At 41.3% G+C, this 18,697-nt stretch overlaps 1 protein-coding gene across 1 annotated transcript in view; it reads right to left on the bottom strand.

Moving 5' to 3' along the window:
- CACNA1I (calcium voltage-gated channel subunit alpha1 I) overlaps nt 1–18,697 on the bottom strand; it is a 191,161-nt gene that overhangs the window by 73,252 nt on the left and 99,212 nt on the right. Inside the window, exons 21-22 of the mRNA XM_018567416.1 lie at nt 3,251–3,329; nt 3,033–3,154 (exon numbers count right to left, since the gene is read on the bottom strand). Of these exons, the coding sequence (XP_018422918.1) occupies nt 3,033–3,154; nt 3,251–3,329 (201 nt within the window). The remainder of the gene's footprint in view (nt 1–3,032; nt 3,155–3,250; nt 3,330–18,697) is intronic.

The raw sequence follows: 18,697 nt of genomic DNA, 5'->3' as shown, positions 1-18,697 counted from the left end.
CCCCTCCTACCCCCAGGGAAAGTGGGGAGGGCCGATTAGGGATAACTAAGTTTTAGTAAGGGATTACATTTTATTTAAAAAATTGCTTTTCAACTTCTAAGTTTGGTTTAACTGACATTTCATGCAAATCAAAGGTCACCGCTTTGATCTCTATATGAGTGAAACAGAGTAAATATAAAGTAATGCAATAATGTAACTTCAGGTTTCTTAATTTCCCTCTGCAGGGCCCTGGTATAAAAGTAAGCAAATCTAACTGCCTTAAAGAAGAAGGCCATGAGCCCCAGACCAAACCCTCCCAAGGACCTGGGAGCTGGCAACTGCTTGTTGGCTCCTAAATCCTGAGCCAATATTGACTTGATCAGGGCAAATGTTCTGGTCCTCAGTAGTGCTCAGACTTCAATGAGTAGTCCTGAAGGGCTAACCTAAATGTGGTGCTTTCCTATGGCAAGGAATAGAAAATGATGGTAGGCAGGAAAGATGAGGATGTGAAGGTAGGCCTCCCAGATATCTATGGAGGCTGCAAAGTTTAACTGGTGAGTATAACCAAAGCTGTTTAGGCCCTTGGGGTCCAGGAGAGGCTGAACAATGCCTTTTTTGGGCTCCAGGAACAAGCGGAAATAAAACCCTCTTGAATCACTGGGGGAAAGAAGAAGACTGCAAGTGAAAATCCTCTCCAGTCAGAGGATCACTTTTTTTGTACCTCATGGAAAACACCTGCGGTACACAAATGCCGTAGATGTGTTTGGAGTCAAAAACTGATTTTGGCACTCCAAGTCTACTTGGATCCAACTGAGGTAGAAAGCTTGGGAGGGTTAGAGGCCTTTGAGTAAAAAAGAGTGTTTGTGCACATGAAAAGAAAGTGCACTTTTAAAAAGTGAGGACTTACAACTGTAGTGTTCCCAAAACGTTTTCAGAGAAGATTTAAAATGTCTGCCCCTCACAAAGGGAAGTTGGATCAAAGATTTTTTGAGCGGGCTTGACCAGCCAAACAGCACTTTTGCACAATCTGGTCTATCAGGTCAGCAAAGGTTACATTTCTCCAAAGTAATTTCCTGTCAGAACAGTGTGAATCAGTTAGTCATTGCCCGTTACACTAAGGCAAAATCTAGCTGCAGCAGGGAGCTTGCCACAGAGGAGAGCAATATACAAAGATTTCAACTTCTTATCCATTAAGTCCTGAAAAGAAAGAGGAAAGCTCAGTGGGAATAACTGTCACCTTGTTATGGTGAGAAAAAGAAGAATCCACCGAAGGTGGAATAGCCCGCTTCTTAATAATATCCTTAGTAAGAGGAATACGGACTGAAAAAATCATGGAAATAGAAAAAAAAATCAATCAGGCTGTTTCCTTTCCAGAGACCGCAAATAATTGAAGTGATGATAATTAAGACAACCCTTAGCAGAAGGTTTGGATGTGTGGGAAATCAGCATAGCTGCCTTACTTGAAGGTGAAAATAGGATATACACCCTAAATATTCATCTCAATTACAGATTGGATGAAGCTATTCCTGGTCTTTTTCTGGCAACAGAAGGAAGCCTTTGGCAGTACCACTTCACTCATTGAGGTAAGGGAATTTGACCTTAGAATCTTGCACTTTGGGTAATGTTTCTGATAATTCAGGTGGCACTTTGCTTCAGAATGTGATGCAGTGGAAGAAGGAGGACACTTCCTGCAATACTTGAGACCTGACTAGACTAACACCTTTAGTTTTAAGACAAAAGCACTCCATAATTGAGGTAGAAGTTATAAATCAAATATCCAACCTTAGGCACAATTGCAGGCTCAAAAGAGGGCTTATAGGTAGAGCTAGAAGCAGGTAGGTTAGAATTTTTTTTCCATCTAATTAGAATTACTTGTCAGCCAACCTAGTAGGTTGAAATGCATTAACCAACAAGTAAGCTGTTTGTATATGTTTCTCTGCTGTGATTTTAATTTGCATAACATTTCAATTTTATCTTCACCCTAGATGTGCTGTGCATCTTAAAAAAAGTCCTTGAAGCTGTGTAATAGCACACAACTGTTGCACTACTGGGGAGGATGAGCTTCAGGATGAGCTAAATGTGTACTTTTCATATAAAATAATAAAATCTACCACAGAAAGCACCCTCCAGAGATATAGCAGCAATCAGTAAAAAAGGCCTTTTCTCATCAGCATATGAGACTTCAGTGCAAACCTGTGTTTGCAGGTTCATTCTGGCACTGGAACTGCTGTAGTGAATTCCTAGATTTGATGGTCTGGGATGACAACATACATGCAGTCAGGAACAGAGTGAGGCAGTCACCACAGTAAAGTAGTAAATGTTAAGTGATCCATGAGTGTTGACTGCTGGAGAGACATTTTACCTCAGGACACTAAGCTAAACTAAACGAAACTAAACTTTTGAGATATAACCAGTAGAGGAAGCTGACCCATTTTTGTTTTGCATAGTGTCCAAGCCTCCTATAGGTGATAGTATACTGATTTGTTTAAGATTAGAGTGCTGTGTCCTCCAATGAATCCTTGAGTAAACTGCCTTTTTAACCACACTGCTCAAAGTTGGTCCGTCAGTCCTATTTTATAGTCATTCACTGACTTCTAGCCAGGAGGACAGGCCATATGTGGCAGAAGAAATTACAGGTAAGTGTTTAAGCAGCTTGATGTTACAATCTAAACATGCACACGTACAGTGCAATGGTGAATTTGTGGATTGTACTAAGGGCAGTCTTCTACACAAATAACATATATTGTTTAATAATTTAGCATTTTAATATTTTTTCTTGTTTTAATGTGGCATATACAGTCACTAACATAATACAAGTTAGACTTGAACTTGACATGTTTGTGTTGTAGTGGTGAGCCAGGTGGGGGTACCTACAGTATTAATGTACATATTATATTATGAAATTTGTTGTTAAACATTGTAATTAAAGCAGTATTCATCAATGTAATTGTTTAACTCAACAAAAGAAAAGAACACTAGTTTTGTCTTAATGATTGCACAGTTTGTTATATTAAGAGCTTTATCAAGAAGAACATACTTATCACACTTTTTACCTTCATTATTCCATTCCAATTATCTCCAGTAGAAACCTGAAAGAGAGTCAAGAAGGCCATCCCAAAGTTTTCAAAGGTGGCGTGGCGGCTCATTCCCTCACAAGGATGATCAGCATTGCAAACTGCAGATCGAAGGCAAGGCATGAACATCTCTTTAGACTTACAAGACAATACAGAAAATGAAATAACATTTCTGAATGTTTAGAATGTATACCCACCAAGTTTACCAAACAGCTCTACTCCAAGAGCTGCATAAATAAAGAAGAGAAGCATGAAGAGAAGGCCCAGGTTTCCTACCTAAAACAAAAATGATAAAATTGTCAAAGAACATTGTAAATTGTAAAAATCATGATATAAGAAACATAGTTTATGTCCACCTGAAACTATTTCAGATTTTGGTAGATACTGGAGAGTTAAACCATCTGACAATTTCTTATATCTCTCAGGGATTCTAGTGGTGAGATATCTGTCCTTGAGCTCCTGGGTCTTCATGTCAGCTATGATCATTACCACACCTTGCTATACTCCCTGTTGAATTTTGTAATTATTGCTGGAATATGGAAAGCTAGGCAGGGACACTTAAAACTCCCCAGGTGAACAGAATTAATTCAATGAATCTAGAAGCTGGGATTTATAGAAGGGAAATCTCTGTTGTGATAAAGATATGCAAGAAACTATGATTAAATTCAATATCACTTTTGGGTGGACTGACCCTCAAAGTTTAAAAATACTGGTTTAAACTTTGAGGGTCAGTCCACCCAAAAGTGATACAATCTCTGCCATGAAAAATTGTATCCAAATGTGGAATGTTATCTTCAGGTATGTTACCTGTATCAGGATAATAACTAGCAGTAGGATAAACAAAACTGGGCAAATTTATTTTGCCATGGCAAAGAGGTTAAACACATTGGAGTTAATAGTAAATGAGACATTATGGTGGTTAAAGTTGGTTTTAGCTGTTCTAGGGTTGTTATGGGTTTTAAATAAATCTTGAGTGTTTTTTTTTCATTATTTCTGGACAGGGGGCTCTGTGTATGGTGTTTTATGGTACAAGGGTTCTATACTGTAGAAGGTGAATAATTGCCTGTGAAGAAACCAGACACTTCACTATGGGAAGCATGATCTTTGTATATGCTTTAATGAGATTAGGGAATTACCTGAGAGTTGGGGTCAGAAGGTTCTGTTTTATTCTTATATGCTCTGAGAGTGCAAGCCTAATGAGAATTGAGGATTTCCAGGAGTGGTGTTGAGGACCCAGGGATGGTGGAAAGTTCAAAGGTCTTATGTCGAGTATTTTATGCCAGGTTTTTTTTTTTAAACATCTCTTTTACTAGTTTTCATTCCATCAACAGATGAATAACATAAAACAAATAAAAAAGACAAAACAATTCTCATGTGTACGTCTCATGCTTTCAATGGTGATACAAGGTAATTCAACCAAGATATGTTAATGCTCATATCTGGGTAAAACAGTAGTCGATAGACACTAGATACTATGACATTTTCCGACCCGCATACCAACACATGGTCTCTCTATCTATTAGTGTAACCCCTGAGCAGGTGTATATTCCTCTGGTATCTCCAGCTGTCCTAGGGATTTGTCTAGTTTTCTTTCTAGGTACCATGTAGTGAGTCTGAAGGGGTGCATTAATACATACAGCTCTGATCCTGTATAGTGGTATAGTATGAATGGCTCCCATTTCTGAAAGAAGCTCGTGGTGTATCGATCTGGGTCTAGAGTGGCCTCTAGTCTCTCCTTCCACATTAGTGACATCAATCCTTCTATGAAGTGTTGGGCGGTCGGCGTTTGCATGGAAAGCCAGTGTAGCATAATTATGCGCTTTGCTATCAATAGAGCTACATAGATCCACTGTTGTTGTCGTCTACCCCTTGTCGGCATGGAGTTCCAGTAGCTAAAGAGACATAGCCATGGTTCTCGGGGTATGCGGAAATCCTGTATTACAGACATGTAGGAAAGGACTGCATCCCAGTAAGTGACTATTTGAGGGCAATCCCAGAGATAATGAAGTAGTGACGCCCCTTCCTGGGAACATTTGGGGCACGCTGTTAAGTAAGGACTGGGAGCCCGTATTTTGTGGAAAAAAATCAAAGGCATAGTATGCCTTATGTACTATTCTAAAGTGCGTTTCTCGCCACTGTTCATTTGGGGTACATCTCCTAATGTTGTGACAGCCCTCAAGAATGGCACTATCAAAGTCTTCCATTGGAAAATCCTTCCTCCATTTTAAGAAGGGAAGTTCTAGCTGGTGAAGGTATAAAGTAAGAGTTTAAAAGGGGGTACAGTTGGGCAATGGATCCAGGAGTAGAGGTCGAAACTCTATCTAGTGCCGTGGTCTGGAAAAAAAAGGTAGGTATGGATGTCTCGCTGCGCCAATAGTGGGTCACTTGCATGTATTGATATTGGTGATGCGGTGGAAGGTCGAATTTCGTCTGTAGCTCAGTGAAAGTAAGGGGACGGTGGGTAACTGGGTCAAAGAGTTGGGCCACAGTTTTTATCCCCTTCTTCACCCATTTCCTGAATCCCTCATTTTTCAAGCCCAAAGCAAAGTGGGGGTTATTCATAATGGGAACATGTACTGAAATGTAAGGATGTAATCCTGTCTTTAGTCTATACTCTCGCCATGCTACCACTGTATCTCTGATCAATGTGTTGGTGCGCAGTAAGGAAGGTAATTTGTTGATACGAGTATGAAGTACGGCTTTTAACGACCAACGAGAGGCCAATTTAGTTTCTAAGGCAAGGTTGGAGTAGCAAGAGGTGTCCAGCAACCAATCAAAGGCGTGACGTAGTAGACACGCCAAATTATAAGCCCGAATGTTAGGGAGTCCCAGACCACCCTCTAGCTTGTGTACCTGAAGTTGGGGATAGGGAATACGGGGGCGTTTGGATTTCCATAGGAATTTGGTGTATGCGCGTTCTAGATTCTTCACAGCTGCATGTTTAAGTAATAGCGGAATTGTTTGGAGGGGGTAGAGTAATTTCGGAAAGCTTAGCATTTTAAAGACATGGGCCCTGCCAAATAATGAGACAGGAAGTAAGGTCCAGAGTTCCAGTTCCTTTATAAGTTTTTCTATGAGAGGTTTATAATTCAGTGTATATAGTGAGGAAGGCAACATGCCCAGTTTGATACCCAGGTACGTTATATGGCCGTGTGCCATTTGCAGGCCATATTGTTTGATTTCTAGGGAGCTCAGGGAAGGCTTAGCAGTTAAGGACAGAATTTCGCTCTTAGTTACATTTATTTTGTATGCTGAGTGGGATCCAAATTCGTCCAGAATAGTCAATAGTGTGGGTATATCCTCTCTCACCTTTGACGTAAAGATTAGTAAATCGTCTGCGAACAGAGCCGCTCGGACTTCCTCTGTTCCCACTCTGATACCATGTAGGTTTGCTTTGAAAATTAGCCATCTGGACAGGGGCTCAATGGCCAGATTAAATAAAAGGGGGGATAAGGGGCAGCCCTGACGGGTTCCTTGAAGTAAGGTAATGGGGGAGGAGAGAAAGCCACCCGATAATATTCTAGCTACTGGGGAGTCATACATGGCATGCATAAGTTGTTAAAAGTGGCCCTCAAACCCCATTTTATGCAGTATTAAAAACAGCCAATCATGTCTAACATAGTCAAAAGCTTTTTCAGCATCTAGCGTTATCATGGCACATTCCTCACCTGATCCCCTAGAACATTGTTCTAGAACTACCAACACTTTCCGGATGTTAATCACTGCAGCTCTACCCCTGGTAAATCCTACCTGAGTGGGGTGAAGAAGATGTGGCATGATAGACTCCAATCTATTCGCTAGTATTTTGGAAAGTATTTTAGAGTCCACATTGAGTAAAGAAATGGGTCGATAAGAGTCAGGTAGCTGCGGATCCTTACGTGGTTTTAAAAGCACCTTTATGTAGGCTTCTTTGCCTGTGGGCATATAGGACCTTGAACTCCACATATGTGTGAACGCTTTGTGTAGCGTGGGTGTCAGCGAAGATTTCAAAAACTTATACAGTTCTGCAGTGTAGCCATCTGGTCCCAGAGATTTACCGTTGCCCAATGAAGCTATAGTGTGCAATATTTCTGGTTCCGTTATGTCTGCAGTAAGGGATTGTACCTGAGATTCGGTAAGGGTAGGAAGTGGAATGGTATCAAAGTGGAAAGTAGAATGATCCTTCGGTGCGTAGTGGGTAGTGTATAGTTGTTGGTAATATGAGTGTAATAAATAATTAATTTGTTTAGGGTCAGTAATCCTGTGTCCCTGGCAATTCTTAAGAGAATGGATCGGGCGAGGACATTGTAGTGGTCTAACCTGATTGGCCAATAGTTTACCACATTTGTTGCCAAATTTGTGGAATTTCAGCTCCCAGATTGATTTAGTATATAAGTCATACCGGTGTAATAGAGTTTCATATTCCCCCTTCGCCTTGGCCCAGGACGACATATGTTCCTTAGTGGGGTTAGCCTTAAATGTTGAGTAGGCTTGACGTAGGCTAAGACTTGCAGTCACCTGGGAAATTACTGACTGTTTTCGCTTGGCTCCAACATACGCTATCAGTCGTCCCCTGAGATACCCGCCTTACCCGCCTCCCAATATAGCATTGGCGATATTCCTGGGGTGTTGTTAGTGCTTTCATAATCTTGCCAGGCTTCCTGGACTGCAGCTCTAAAGTGGGCATCCTCTAGTAGGTGGGAGGGAAAACGCCATACACGCGCGTTACCCTTCGGAATACGTTTATGTAAATGCAATGTTACAGGAGCATGGTCGGATATGAGTAGATCCTGAATGGTAGCTTGGTGGGCAAATGACAGCAGTGAGTGGGAACAAAAAATATAATCTAAGCGGGAAAGAGAGGCATGAACAGGGGAACAGTAGGTGTATTCCCTATCTTCTGGATGTTGTAACCTCCATACATGGAAAATGTGTAAATCAGATTGGAGTTGTGCTAAGTGTGAGGGTGAAAAGGAGGTCGTCCTGCCACTTAATGTTGTAGCCGATACCCGATCCTCATCCTCGGACAACACCGTGTTCATGTCTCCCCCTATCACCTTATTCGTCACTGCATCACTCAGAATCCATGAGGTCAGGGTGCGAAAAAAAGTGCTAGGTGGAGAGTTTGGTGCATAGACGTTGTAAATCATATATTCTTCCCCTTCAATTACAATGCAAACTTTTACAAGGCGCCCCTCAGCATCATTATCTGTTGAAAGTATAGTATACGAGAGAGCCTTGTGCAGCAAGATTACAACTCCCGCCTTTCGGCCATGTGAAGGAGAACCCATGACCTCTCCCACCCAGAATTTACGCAGCCTATGAAAATCTTCTTGCTGTAAGTGAGTTTCTTGTAAGAGGGCAACGTGAGCTTTCAATTTAGCAAGATGTCGTAATATTCTAGTGCGCTTCTGGGGGGATCGTAGACCTTTTACATTCCACGTTACAATGTTAATCGTATTAGACATATCAATGCTGCTGAGGTAGATCAAAGGCGGAACTAAAACACCCCTGCACAAGGTTCCTCTTGGGTCCAACATTCCCATGAAACAGCTTAAGCAATTCTGGAGATATTTGTAACACATATTCCAAACCAAATTTAGTCATCCTGTCAAGTAATGGCAAAAGTAAATGTAGTACAACACACATTACCAGCTATCTGGTTGCCGCAGCATGAGAAACTGATGAGCACATACATGAGTAGAAACACCAAATCAAAAAATAACCCAAACTGCAACAGATTATATAACCATTCTTCCGCTAATCCACCCGAGTTCCACTCTTTTAAAGCAGAATGGTCCCACTGGGTGAATTGAAGAACATGAAGAAAAAAAAAACAATCTAGCCATCGCACTTCCTTTTTTCCTGCCAAAAGTAGCCTCCATAAAAAGAAAAAAGAAATGTCTCAGAATACGGGACTGTCAGACAAAGAAAAAAAAAAAAAGAGAAAAAAAAAGATGGGGGACAAGCCCATCAGAGCCAGAGCTACCTGGGTGTCCAGAAGTAAAGGCAATCAACAGCAGGGGATATGAATATAGCATATAGTTACGTGTTGCGTTCTGCGGTTCCTTCCAAAAGGACAACGTTGCTAGAAACCTCTGGAAGAGCCTGTATGTAAAAACTGTTTGCTGCCGTTCTGTGTCCCGCACGATGATGCCTCGATGAGGGAACAACTGGTATGAAATAACTGCGGGCAAATTGAAGAAAAATATAAAATATAAAAACAAGAATAAAAGCAAAATGAAACCACGAAGGTTTGAAGGCGAAAGCCGTTGCCGGGCATGTCATCCTCAGTGCAGGCCCACGAATTAGACAGCTCATTTCAGGTACGTTATCGACTTCCAGAACAACAGGATCCCTGTGTTTCGTGCGCTGCTCACTCTGTTCAGGAGGGCTCCATCGTCACCGAGGCTGGAGGAGGGGAGAATCGACGTTGCCTCTTACTTCCCGAGTGTGTGCGTTGATCGGGGTTCGCTATATTGTTGGATTCCAGAAAAGAGTTGGCCTCTTGCGGTGTAGTGAAGGTATGTCTGGATCCATCCGAAGGTTGGACATGGAGAATCGCTGGGTACGTCAGGGAAAACCATATGTTTCGTTGACGAAGGGTGTTACATATCTCAGAGAAGGCCTTTCTTTTGCGGCTAACCTCCGCTGAATAGTCGGCAAACAGCAGGATATTATGGTCTTCAAGTCGGAGGTTTGCTGTATTGCGGTAAGCCCTAAGAATGTCCGATTTATCCACATAGGACAGGTATTTGATGATCACTGGGCGAGAGTATTTCTGCTGTGGTGCGCCTAGGCGATGCGCCCTCTCTACTACGCATTCATGAGCAAGCCCCAACTTGTCCGGAAGGATGTGTGAGCAGAGGTTCGGCAGATCCGCAGGCAGGCAGGTCTCAGGTAGGCCCACTATGCGGAGGTTGTTTCTCCTGGAGCGATTCTCCAAGTCCTCCAACTTTGCGGAAGTTGACCGTTGTTGTTGGGTAAGTGCACGGACCTGGGAGTTGGTAGCCGCCAGTTCATCTTCCATCAGAGAGACCCTGTTTTCCACCTCTGTCACCCGGCGAGTCTGAGCCAGAATATCCTGGCGTAAGGATTGTATGCTTTTGGTTATCGCTGCTTCCACCGCCGCCGTTATGGAGGACTGGATAGTGGGCTTCAGCAGTTTGGCCACTGCCTCAGCGATTTTGGCTGAGTCTCTGGGAGACCCCGGGTCTGGGATAGATTCTGTGTTCGAGTCAAGAGGTGAATCTGGTTGTGAGGCCTCCATCGCCTCAATTAAAGTTTTCGCGCCGTTTTTCCCCGTCCGATAGTCCTCCCGTGGCGTGCCGCGGGAACGTTCTACAAATTTGTCCATCTTTGGAGGGCTATGTGTTGCTATGATTCGCTCCCTGTGTTATAGCTCAGTGGCAGCTCTGGCCGGTTTAAAGCGCTGATTTATCAGTCCCGTGGAACCGGAGCTCCTCACATGTGCGACTCTCCTGGCAGGCGCCGGAACCGGAAGTCCTTATGCCAGGTTTTAGCCATCAGTTTTGTGTAGCTTATCAGTCCACAGGATTGGTTTTTGGTGATGAGGGGGGCAAAGAGGATTTAGGGACCACTCATTATTTGTGTCATTCATTATGAAACCATCTATTAATTCTGAAGAGTAACACTCTTTTATGATAAAGACTGAAATCTGGGAGGCTTGTTCCTCCATGTTCTTTATGATGTTATGACTGTGTTGCTTATTCTGAGATGTCTATTGTGACAAAGAAATGTGTAGTCATATGTTGGAGTTGTTGTAAAAAAGCCCTAAGGAATAGTATTGTGACAGTCTGGAACATGTATAACAATTCTGATAAAACATCAAGCATAAGGACAGTTATCCTTCCAAACCATATTTGATGTTTCTAACATATAAAAGTACAAATTCTATTTAAATATTTCATATATTGAGCTTACCAATCCTTAAATATGGTGGTTGCATTAGTTTTCTTTTTTTTAGGCTTTTTTCCTTTATTTTCACCTGGTGTTTCAGCCAGTAACACTTCCTGTCTTAGGTTGGCTCCACTCTATGGAGGAGCAATGGAGCCGTCCTTAAACAGCAGCATTGTCAACCTGTGGAAAGGGTAGTGTTTAGATGCACTAGCAGATTTAGATGGACTTGACTAACAAATTAAAGCCATACTACAGCTAACACTTTTTAAGCAGTTTTTTTTTTCCTTTTGAAATAAAGCTGACTATTGTTAGCACACTGTCAGTATGAAATGGTGTGTCTCAATCCTCTATCTGCCAATTTTGCTGGACAGCTAGGTTTGTTAAAGTAAGTTAAAAATAACAGACTTACTGGCCGGATCACCAGGTGAAAATAAACAACTAATAGATGCACAAACGAATATACTAGTGGCTGTCCATTGAAACATCAGACTCACAAACAATCCCATACAGAGTTTTAAAGTAGTTGGAAGCTCCCCTGAAATGGGAATCAAAACATTAAAAATTAAAAAGAAACATGAATCCCTTTATAAAATGTGTAAATAATAGTATATTAATACAACTGTGTAATGCAAAAAAAATCAAATACTCATTATGAGTCAATGGAAATTGCAGATCTATGGAATACAATGCAATGTCATATATAGTAAAGGTGCCCATACCTTACGATTATCGGCCAATTTTCGTATGCGATCGCGTTTTCGTCCGATATTCGTAAGGTTAATGGGCAGTGTACAACCGCAAATACTGTACAACCGATCGAATTTTGACTATCCAGCAGGTTATAAAACTTCGGTCGCTTGTATGATTTTTGCAAGGTTGGTGGCGTTTCTGTACGTCAAAATCAGTACGATTAACACTGCTCATGTGCAAACTAAAGTATGTGCAGTCGATTACCGCAATTTATCCAGGTGTTTTTTTTAACTGCAGCTGATTGAACCTTGCGATAAGCGGGGCAGGATGGGGCCGCCGTACGAAAAGTTTTGTCCGATGATCGCAAGGTGTATGGGCAGCTTTAGAGTACGCCATCTACAGTGCTCCACCAAGCATTTCTATGGAGCTTGCAAAGTCCTCAGGCATGCCATAGATCTGCAATTTCTACAGACTTCATACAAACTTTAATTATGGCAACAAGCCACATTGATGACATGAACTGCAGATTATGAGTGAATGTTCCTCTGAGGGTTAACCTCAGTATTTGGTATATATCAACATCTCTGCATGTGAAACTTGCTGGTCACTGGCCTAGGAGACAGGGATTTTGACCAGGCTGACACCTGAGAAAAAGTTTAGTCTGTCTAAACTATTAGAGGCCTTTAAAAAGAGACAATTAGATGAATCTCAGTTTTCTGAAGAATAAAGACTATTCCAACCTTTCTAAGTATCTCACACTACACATTTCCCCTACAGCTGTCTTTTTGAAATTAGACACAAATGTCCAGAGATTGAAAGAAGAAGGAAGCAAATTACAATTTGTTAATTCCAAATGTCACTGCTGTCAAAGACACTGCTCCATAAATGTTATAATGGTAAATTCTTCCCTGTATGATAAATGCAGTATATCTTGCAAAAAGAAGTATATGAAAAAAAGTACAGTGTAGGGAGGGGCCATTTCATGAGGCTCTACACAGAAAATACACAAGTTCTTTAAATTAAGGGTTTGGTTGGTGTCTTAAAGTAGTTGTAAAGGCTTACCTCGCCAAACAGACCAATCTGACATAGGGGCATTATCTGGCAGTTTCTAACGTTCAAAATATCACACATATTAAATTAAATGCCTTTTTTGTAGTATTTTAGGCATAGTCATATGACCGCAATTCCTCCTTGGTATTGAAAGCTGTTCAGAAGGTGGGCATGAGTTTTATCATGACTTGTTACAGCTTGGAGCCTCGGAGCTCATACACAGTGACGTGTGTGGACCAATGAAAACTCCCACATCAGGTGGCAACAGATTTCTACTGACTTTCATTGATGATTATTCCAGGTACACAACAACTTATCTGATGAAACACAAGAAAGAAACATCAGAAAAATTAAAACTAAAACAAGAGCGTGTAGCCGAGTCCAGCAACAAATTCCAATGGACACCAGGAATTATACGCACCAACAAAAGAGGGGAATACATCACGAAGGAAGTGGAATCATATCTGAAGAATCAAGGAATAGCACACCAGACCCCAACACCAGACACTCCTGAACAAAATGGTGTAGCCGAACGGAAAAATTGCATTCTTATAGAACGGGCCAGATGCATGCTGTCAGACACCAACCTACCTAAGAAGTACTGGGGAGAGGCAGTCATGACTACAACATACCTACAAAATAGACTACCTTCAAAAGCAGATGAAAGCACTCCATTTGAAATATGGCATGGATCGGACCCTAGCCTAGGGCACATAAGAGTGTTTGGATATGAAGCTTACGCCTATATACCAAAGGAGAAGCGATCCAAATTGAGAACACAGCCATAGAAGGTATTCTGGTGGGCTATAGTGAACAAAGTAAGCTATATAGAATCCTCCACCCAAAGACTGACAAAGTGACAATAAGTCGCAGAGTTTATTTTTATGAGAACCCATCACCAGAAACAATGATCCTGGCAAGTTGTGAAGTGTATTTGCCCAGTGAAACAGCAAAGTAAGCTGAGCAAAGCCAAGCCAAACAGAAGTCAGAACAATAGGTGTAACTCACAAGGGAAGTCAAATGCCATGTTAAATTCTGCAGAACAACCTGAATTAAGAAGAAGATCTACTCAGGCAACAAAGGGCATAACACCCTGTAAGCTGTCATATACTCCTAAGACACATAGCACATTTGAACCAACATCGTGGGAAGACACAGAAAAAATTTACCAAAACGCGAAGCCAATCAATGGAGAAAGGCAACAGCTGAAGAAATCACTCTAAGAAATTAAAACCTGGTCACTCAACAGCAAGCTATTATTGACATTCAATATTGCTTGTTAGAAGAAATTACTCATCAAATCAATGCCAAAGGATCGTCATGGTTTTTTTCGAGAGAAGTTAAACGTCATATAGCAACGCATATGCAGTTAAGAAGGGGTGTTGGAAATGCAACAGCATATATATGATTGTGTAATTATGCATTTTGAGCTGTATATGGTGCTGTAGTGCAATGTTAGTCTCTATGCTTATGCATGTTTATCTGGGATATACACAGGAAGTTTTGTCTATGTGCTCTATAATACTGTATTCTGATATAATGTTCTTCTAAGCAAATCAGTGTACGTGACAAGTCATTTGGTCCCTTTGTGGCTGGACGTACAGTGTACGTCTCCCGTCACGAAGGGGTTAATTAAGCATTCCTCATGATCTCAGTGCTTCATCTAAACACATAACTAACATGGGGAAGGTGAGAAAATAGGTACCAGGTTCAACCAGAAAAGGTAGCCAATCAAACTATCTTTGACTTAAACTATGGTCTATGGTCCTAAACTATGGTCAGTTTTTTTACTCTAGATAATAAATCCTATCTGGGAGAAGGAAGGCAATAAATCAGAGCATGGTAGAGCTCTGGATAGGGATCAAATTACACTTAGTAAAGATTCCTCATAAGTCATAGAATGCAAAGTTATTAGGTCTACAGCATATCAAACAGTGAAGGCCTATCAACCAGGGGGTTGGGAATACAGAGATAAAACAAAAGGCATATCTCAATAAACAAAAATTGCAGAACCTGGCATAAAGAATTAAAGACATACAATATAGATTGTCTCTTATACACATGACAGGACTCCAAATTAGGACTCTTTACCAGGGTCCTGGCATGTAGAATTGAGCAAGTAACAATGTAACAACACAAGATAGAAGCCTATCAATAGAATGTGTTCAAATTGCATCCTTTTGTCAGGTGCAGAATCTGGGGTCAAGGTGGACTTGATACATCAGTAAGTCAGATACCTGAGGGTGCTCTAAGAGGCTATTAAAAATGCCCTGCAATGTAGGAATTAAGTCCTTAGGGACCATGGCCTCTCAAAGGCTCTTGACCCTGACATTATTCTTGCGGTCCTTATTTTCAAGGTCATCCACATAGAAAATCGCATAGTTCAGGTAATGAGTATGTTCTCTACACAGTCTGTCTGTGACCTCCAGTTTACATGTTAGGGTACTGTATTGGGCCTAAAAGATGGTCCACACAAAGGGTTTACCATCACTGGACCCCACTATTGCATACTCTGAGAAACTTTACACCTCTCTATCTCATATCTCTAAAAATCTCTGCATTTGTGTTATGACACTGATAAAAATTAGCTGTCATTTTTACTTGGGACATTTACCTCAATGGTTGAATTTAATCAAATGTTTACACCTACAAATAATAAATTACATGATCAGCTTTTAATTAAATCAAAGTAACTGAAAACACAGACCAAAGGCTAGCACTATACATTGGAATAAAAAAAACATTTTATTTTCTACCTAGTGCGTTATAAATGTACAATGTAAGTCAGCATTATGCTTCTTACAGACACTAAAAGCTGGCAACAAACATGGTTGGAACCTTACAGATTTTACATTTGTATTAAACCTTACATTTTGTTGAAAACAAAATTAATTAAAACATTTCTGATAGTAAAGCATCTCCTATGCTCCACCTTGGTTGAAGATAATATTATATATACTTTTTGCAAATCATATTACTACTACTAAAAATAATGATAATAATAATAATAATTAAAGGTATCATATCTAGGGGTCTCAAAGTGAGGAGTCTCATAGTAATGGCTATATGAGAAACAGAACCAAGAAAGGAGGGCAACCAGCAATCATCAAAAAAAGTAAACAAATGCAAAACAGTGGCTAGTCCCAAATCTAGCCATGCAGGAACCTCATGAGAGGATCAAACATTGCCTTCAAATACGTGCTGTATGAGCAGCTAAGGTTCATTGCAACTGTATGAATATATAGAACATGAAGAAACTAGAAACTAAGCCCACTTTGGAAATCCAGAAGGAGCAGTCTTCCTTGGGAAGGGAAATATTGTATTTGGGCAAGGCAGGAGCAGTGGTATTTGTTGTGATCTAGACATGTAAATTCAGCCACAGGGGTATCCAGGAAATGGGATTTAGCCATAGCCACCACAGAAAGAAGTGAAAGGTATAGCATAGTGTAGGGAAGTTTTAAGTGACACAGTTGCCCTTTTACTTCCATGTATTTGGCTCTTTGCCTTTGTACTGCTGCCAAAAAATCTGCAAAAATTTAAAGTTTTGCCCCATTAAAGGATAGGTCTATTTGTTACCTGGTCTTCCATAGGATTATTTCCTGTCCTTTTTTTTTTTAAGCAAGTCTTTCTTTATTAGAGTTTACAGAATACATTACAGACGGCAAAGTACAAATCGTGGAGTACATTACATCATCCTGTAGCCAGCCGGCCACATGAGATATGCAAGATATTCTGTCATTTTCTTCTTAAAAACAGGTAGAAAGTAAAATTCTTAATAAACAATGAACAATTGGTTTCAAAACATTGACCTCCATGCACCACCATAATCATTACTCAGAGAAAATATAAGTTATACACGGGAGCGTGCGTGTATTATGAGAGATTGCAAAGCTATGTAAGGAGAATGTCGATTTGGTGGTGGAGTGGGGGGGGGGAGTCGGGGGTTGTGAGATCCATAAAGCTTGTTGTATTTTGTTATAGTTTGTTATATTTTACTGCACTGCAAAATAAGCCAATCAGTGATAATATTATATGTGGGAATACCAATCTATCTGCTGATAAGTAGAGAAAAAAAAAAGGAGAGGGTAGTGAAGTGAGAATTGGAAAATGAAAAGTATTGAGGATTTCACTCGGGAGAACTCCTAACCAAGATAAAAATTAAAAATAGAGATGCCAATAAAGATACAGATACCATCGCCTTTTGCTCCTTCTGTGTTTGGGTGTGATTTCCCCTTGTCAGGATATGAAAATTATAACACATCTAGATCACCTAAGGATCCATCTAGTTTAGCCAGGAGGTACCATGACGAGTGCTGAAATAGCAGCATCACATCCTGCAATTGGGGTTTAGTCAGTTCATGTAGTAAGAATGGAGTCCAGGTTTCGAAAAATCTACCTGTGGCCCGTTGAGTTTGTTTGGTATCGAGTTTATGAAGTAACATGAGGTGATGTAACGTGGTCTTAACATCTTCTACAGTGGGGGGGGTATGAAGAAGCCATGCTATGAGAATATTTTTTTTGGCAGCAAGGAGACAGTAGTGCTCCCATTGTGTAACCGATGTGCGAATGTCCCCTTGGGGGCTGTGATTAATGTGAAATAGGCAGAAAGACGGTGTTAATGTCCCCGACACATCCGCTAGTTCCCCATGTAGCGATAGACGTTGTCCCAGAAATGTTTAATGTTGGGACAGGTCCAGAACAGATGAGTCAAGTTGGGTTTTCGGGACCTTGCATTTTGGGCAAGTCTGAAGCCAGTCCGCATGTGGGAGCTGTGCTTTCAGATGTGCAGCCACCGCAGAGGCTAGTGCCTGGTAGTCAACCCCTGAATCAGTTGTTTGCAAGGGGGACTCACCCTGCGTGTCTGTTTGCATGTCGTCTCTGTGCTCACTCCGGTCCGCCATGTCGGGAGAGTCACGTGGAGAGGTCTCGGGCGGCAGAATGTTACGTCTAGTCGATGTCCATCTCCCATGGATCGATCCCAGGTACTTTGGATGGTAAAAGAATCGGGTGTGAGCGATATTGAGTTGTGTTAGGATACTGGCGAGACGGAGCACTCTCGTACACCGCTACTCCATCGGGCGCCGGAACCGGAAGTCTTCCTGTCCTTTTAATTAACCACTTTTAGCAGTAGAGTTCCAGGAGGCCCTCCTGGTGATAGTGGTTAGGATGGCACGCGATGTGCTCTTTCAATGGAGAAAAGAGGGTTAAAGCTAGATTCACCAACAGTGAATCCATAAATTCAGTAGGGGAGTTACCTTCACTGCATTCAGGAAGATTGACTATGTGGACATTATGTCACACTTTCCTGTGCATTAATCCAGCGCCGTGATTTGCCTCCTGTCCGAGGTGCTCAGCTTCCTGCCATGCCACTCTGAACCTCTGTGTTAAAAGACCAGCACACTTGTTGCTCAGCATTTGACCATAGGCTTCTCACTGTTACCTAAATCAGTTTTTTTGTTTTTTTGCGGAGGTGTATTTTATTTTGCAAGAATTTTTTTTTATTTTGGGGCGGCAACATACACTTGTTCCTGACCCAGACACAGCTGCCCTCTGCTTGCACATAACCACATACTTGTGCAGTATGTGTGCACCAAAGCACCTCATATTTATACCCCCTATTACCAAAGCTTTTATTTAGGTTATCCCCTTATTAAAAAAAAAGGTCAAGCAGGTCTGTGAAAGTAAGAGGCAAAGGTTCTGTATGCAGAGGTTGTAAGAGGTAACCACAGGAAGTAGCAGGGGCAGCAGTGTAAGAAAACAATGGCCCCAAACCCCCACACACACTGAGGCGGTATGCCAGCTTGGCACTCCAAAATGTTTCCACAACAGCTGGTGAAAACCGCTCCCCTTCCCCAGTTAATGGGTTGGGCAGGTCTCACATTGATACATGCCCACCTGCCAGCACTATTTTTTAATGATTTTCATCTGCCATAAGGTTGCCCACTCCCCTATTTTATCCAGGTCCTCTTGTAAAGTTATACTATCTTACTATATGTAAAAAGCAA

The sequence above is a fragment of the Nanorana parkeri genome, unplaced genomic scaffold (genome assembly GCF_000935625.1).
Source record: "Nanorana parkeri isolate BGI_ZX_2015 unplaced genomic scaffold, ASM93562v1 scaffold1045, whole genome shotgun sequence".
Lineage (NCBI taxonomy): Eukaryota > Metazoa > Chordata > Amphibia > Anura > Dicroglossidae > Nanorana > Nanorana parkeri.
The sequence above is the reverse complement of the archived record's forward strand: the minus strand, read 5'-3'. Positions and strand labels throughout refer to the sequence as shown.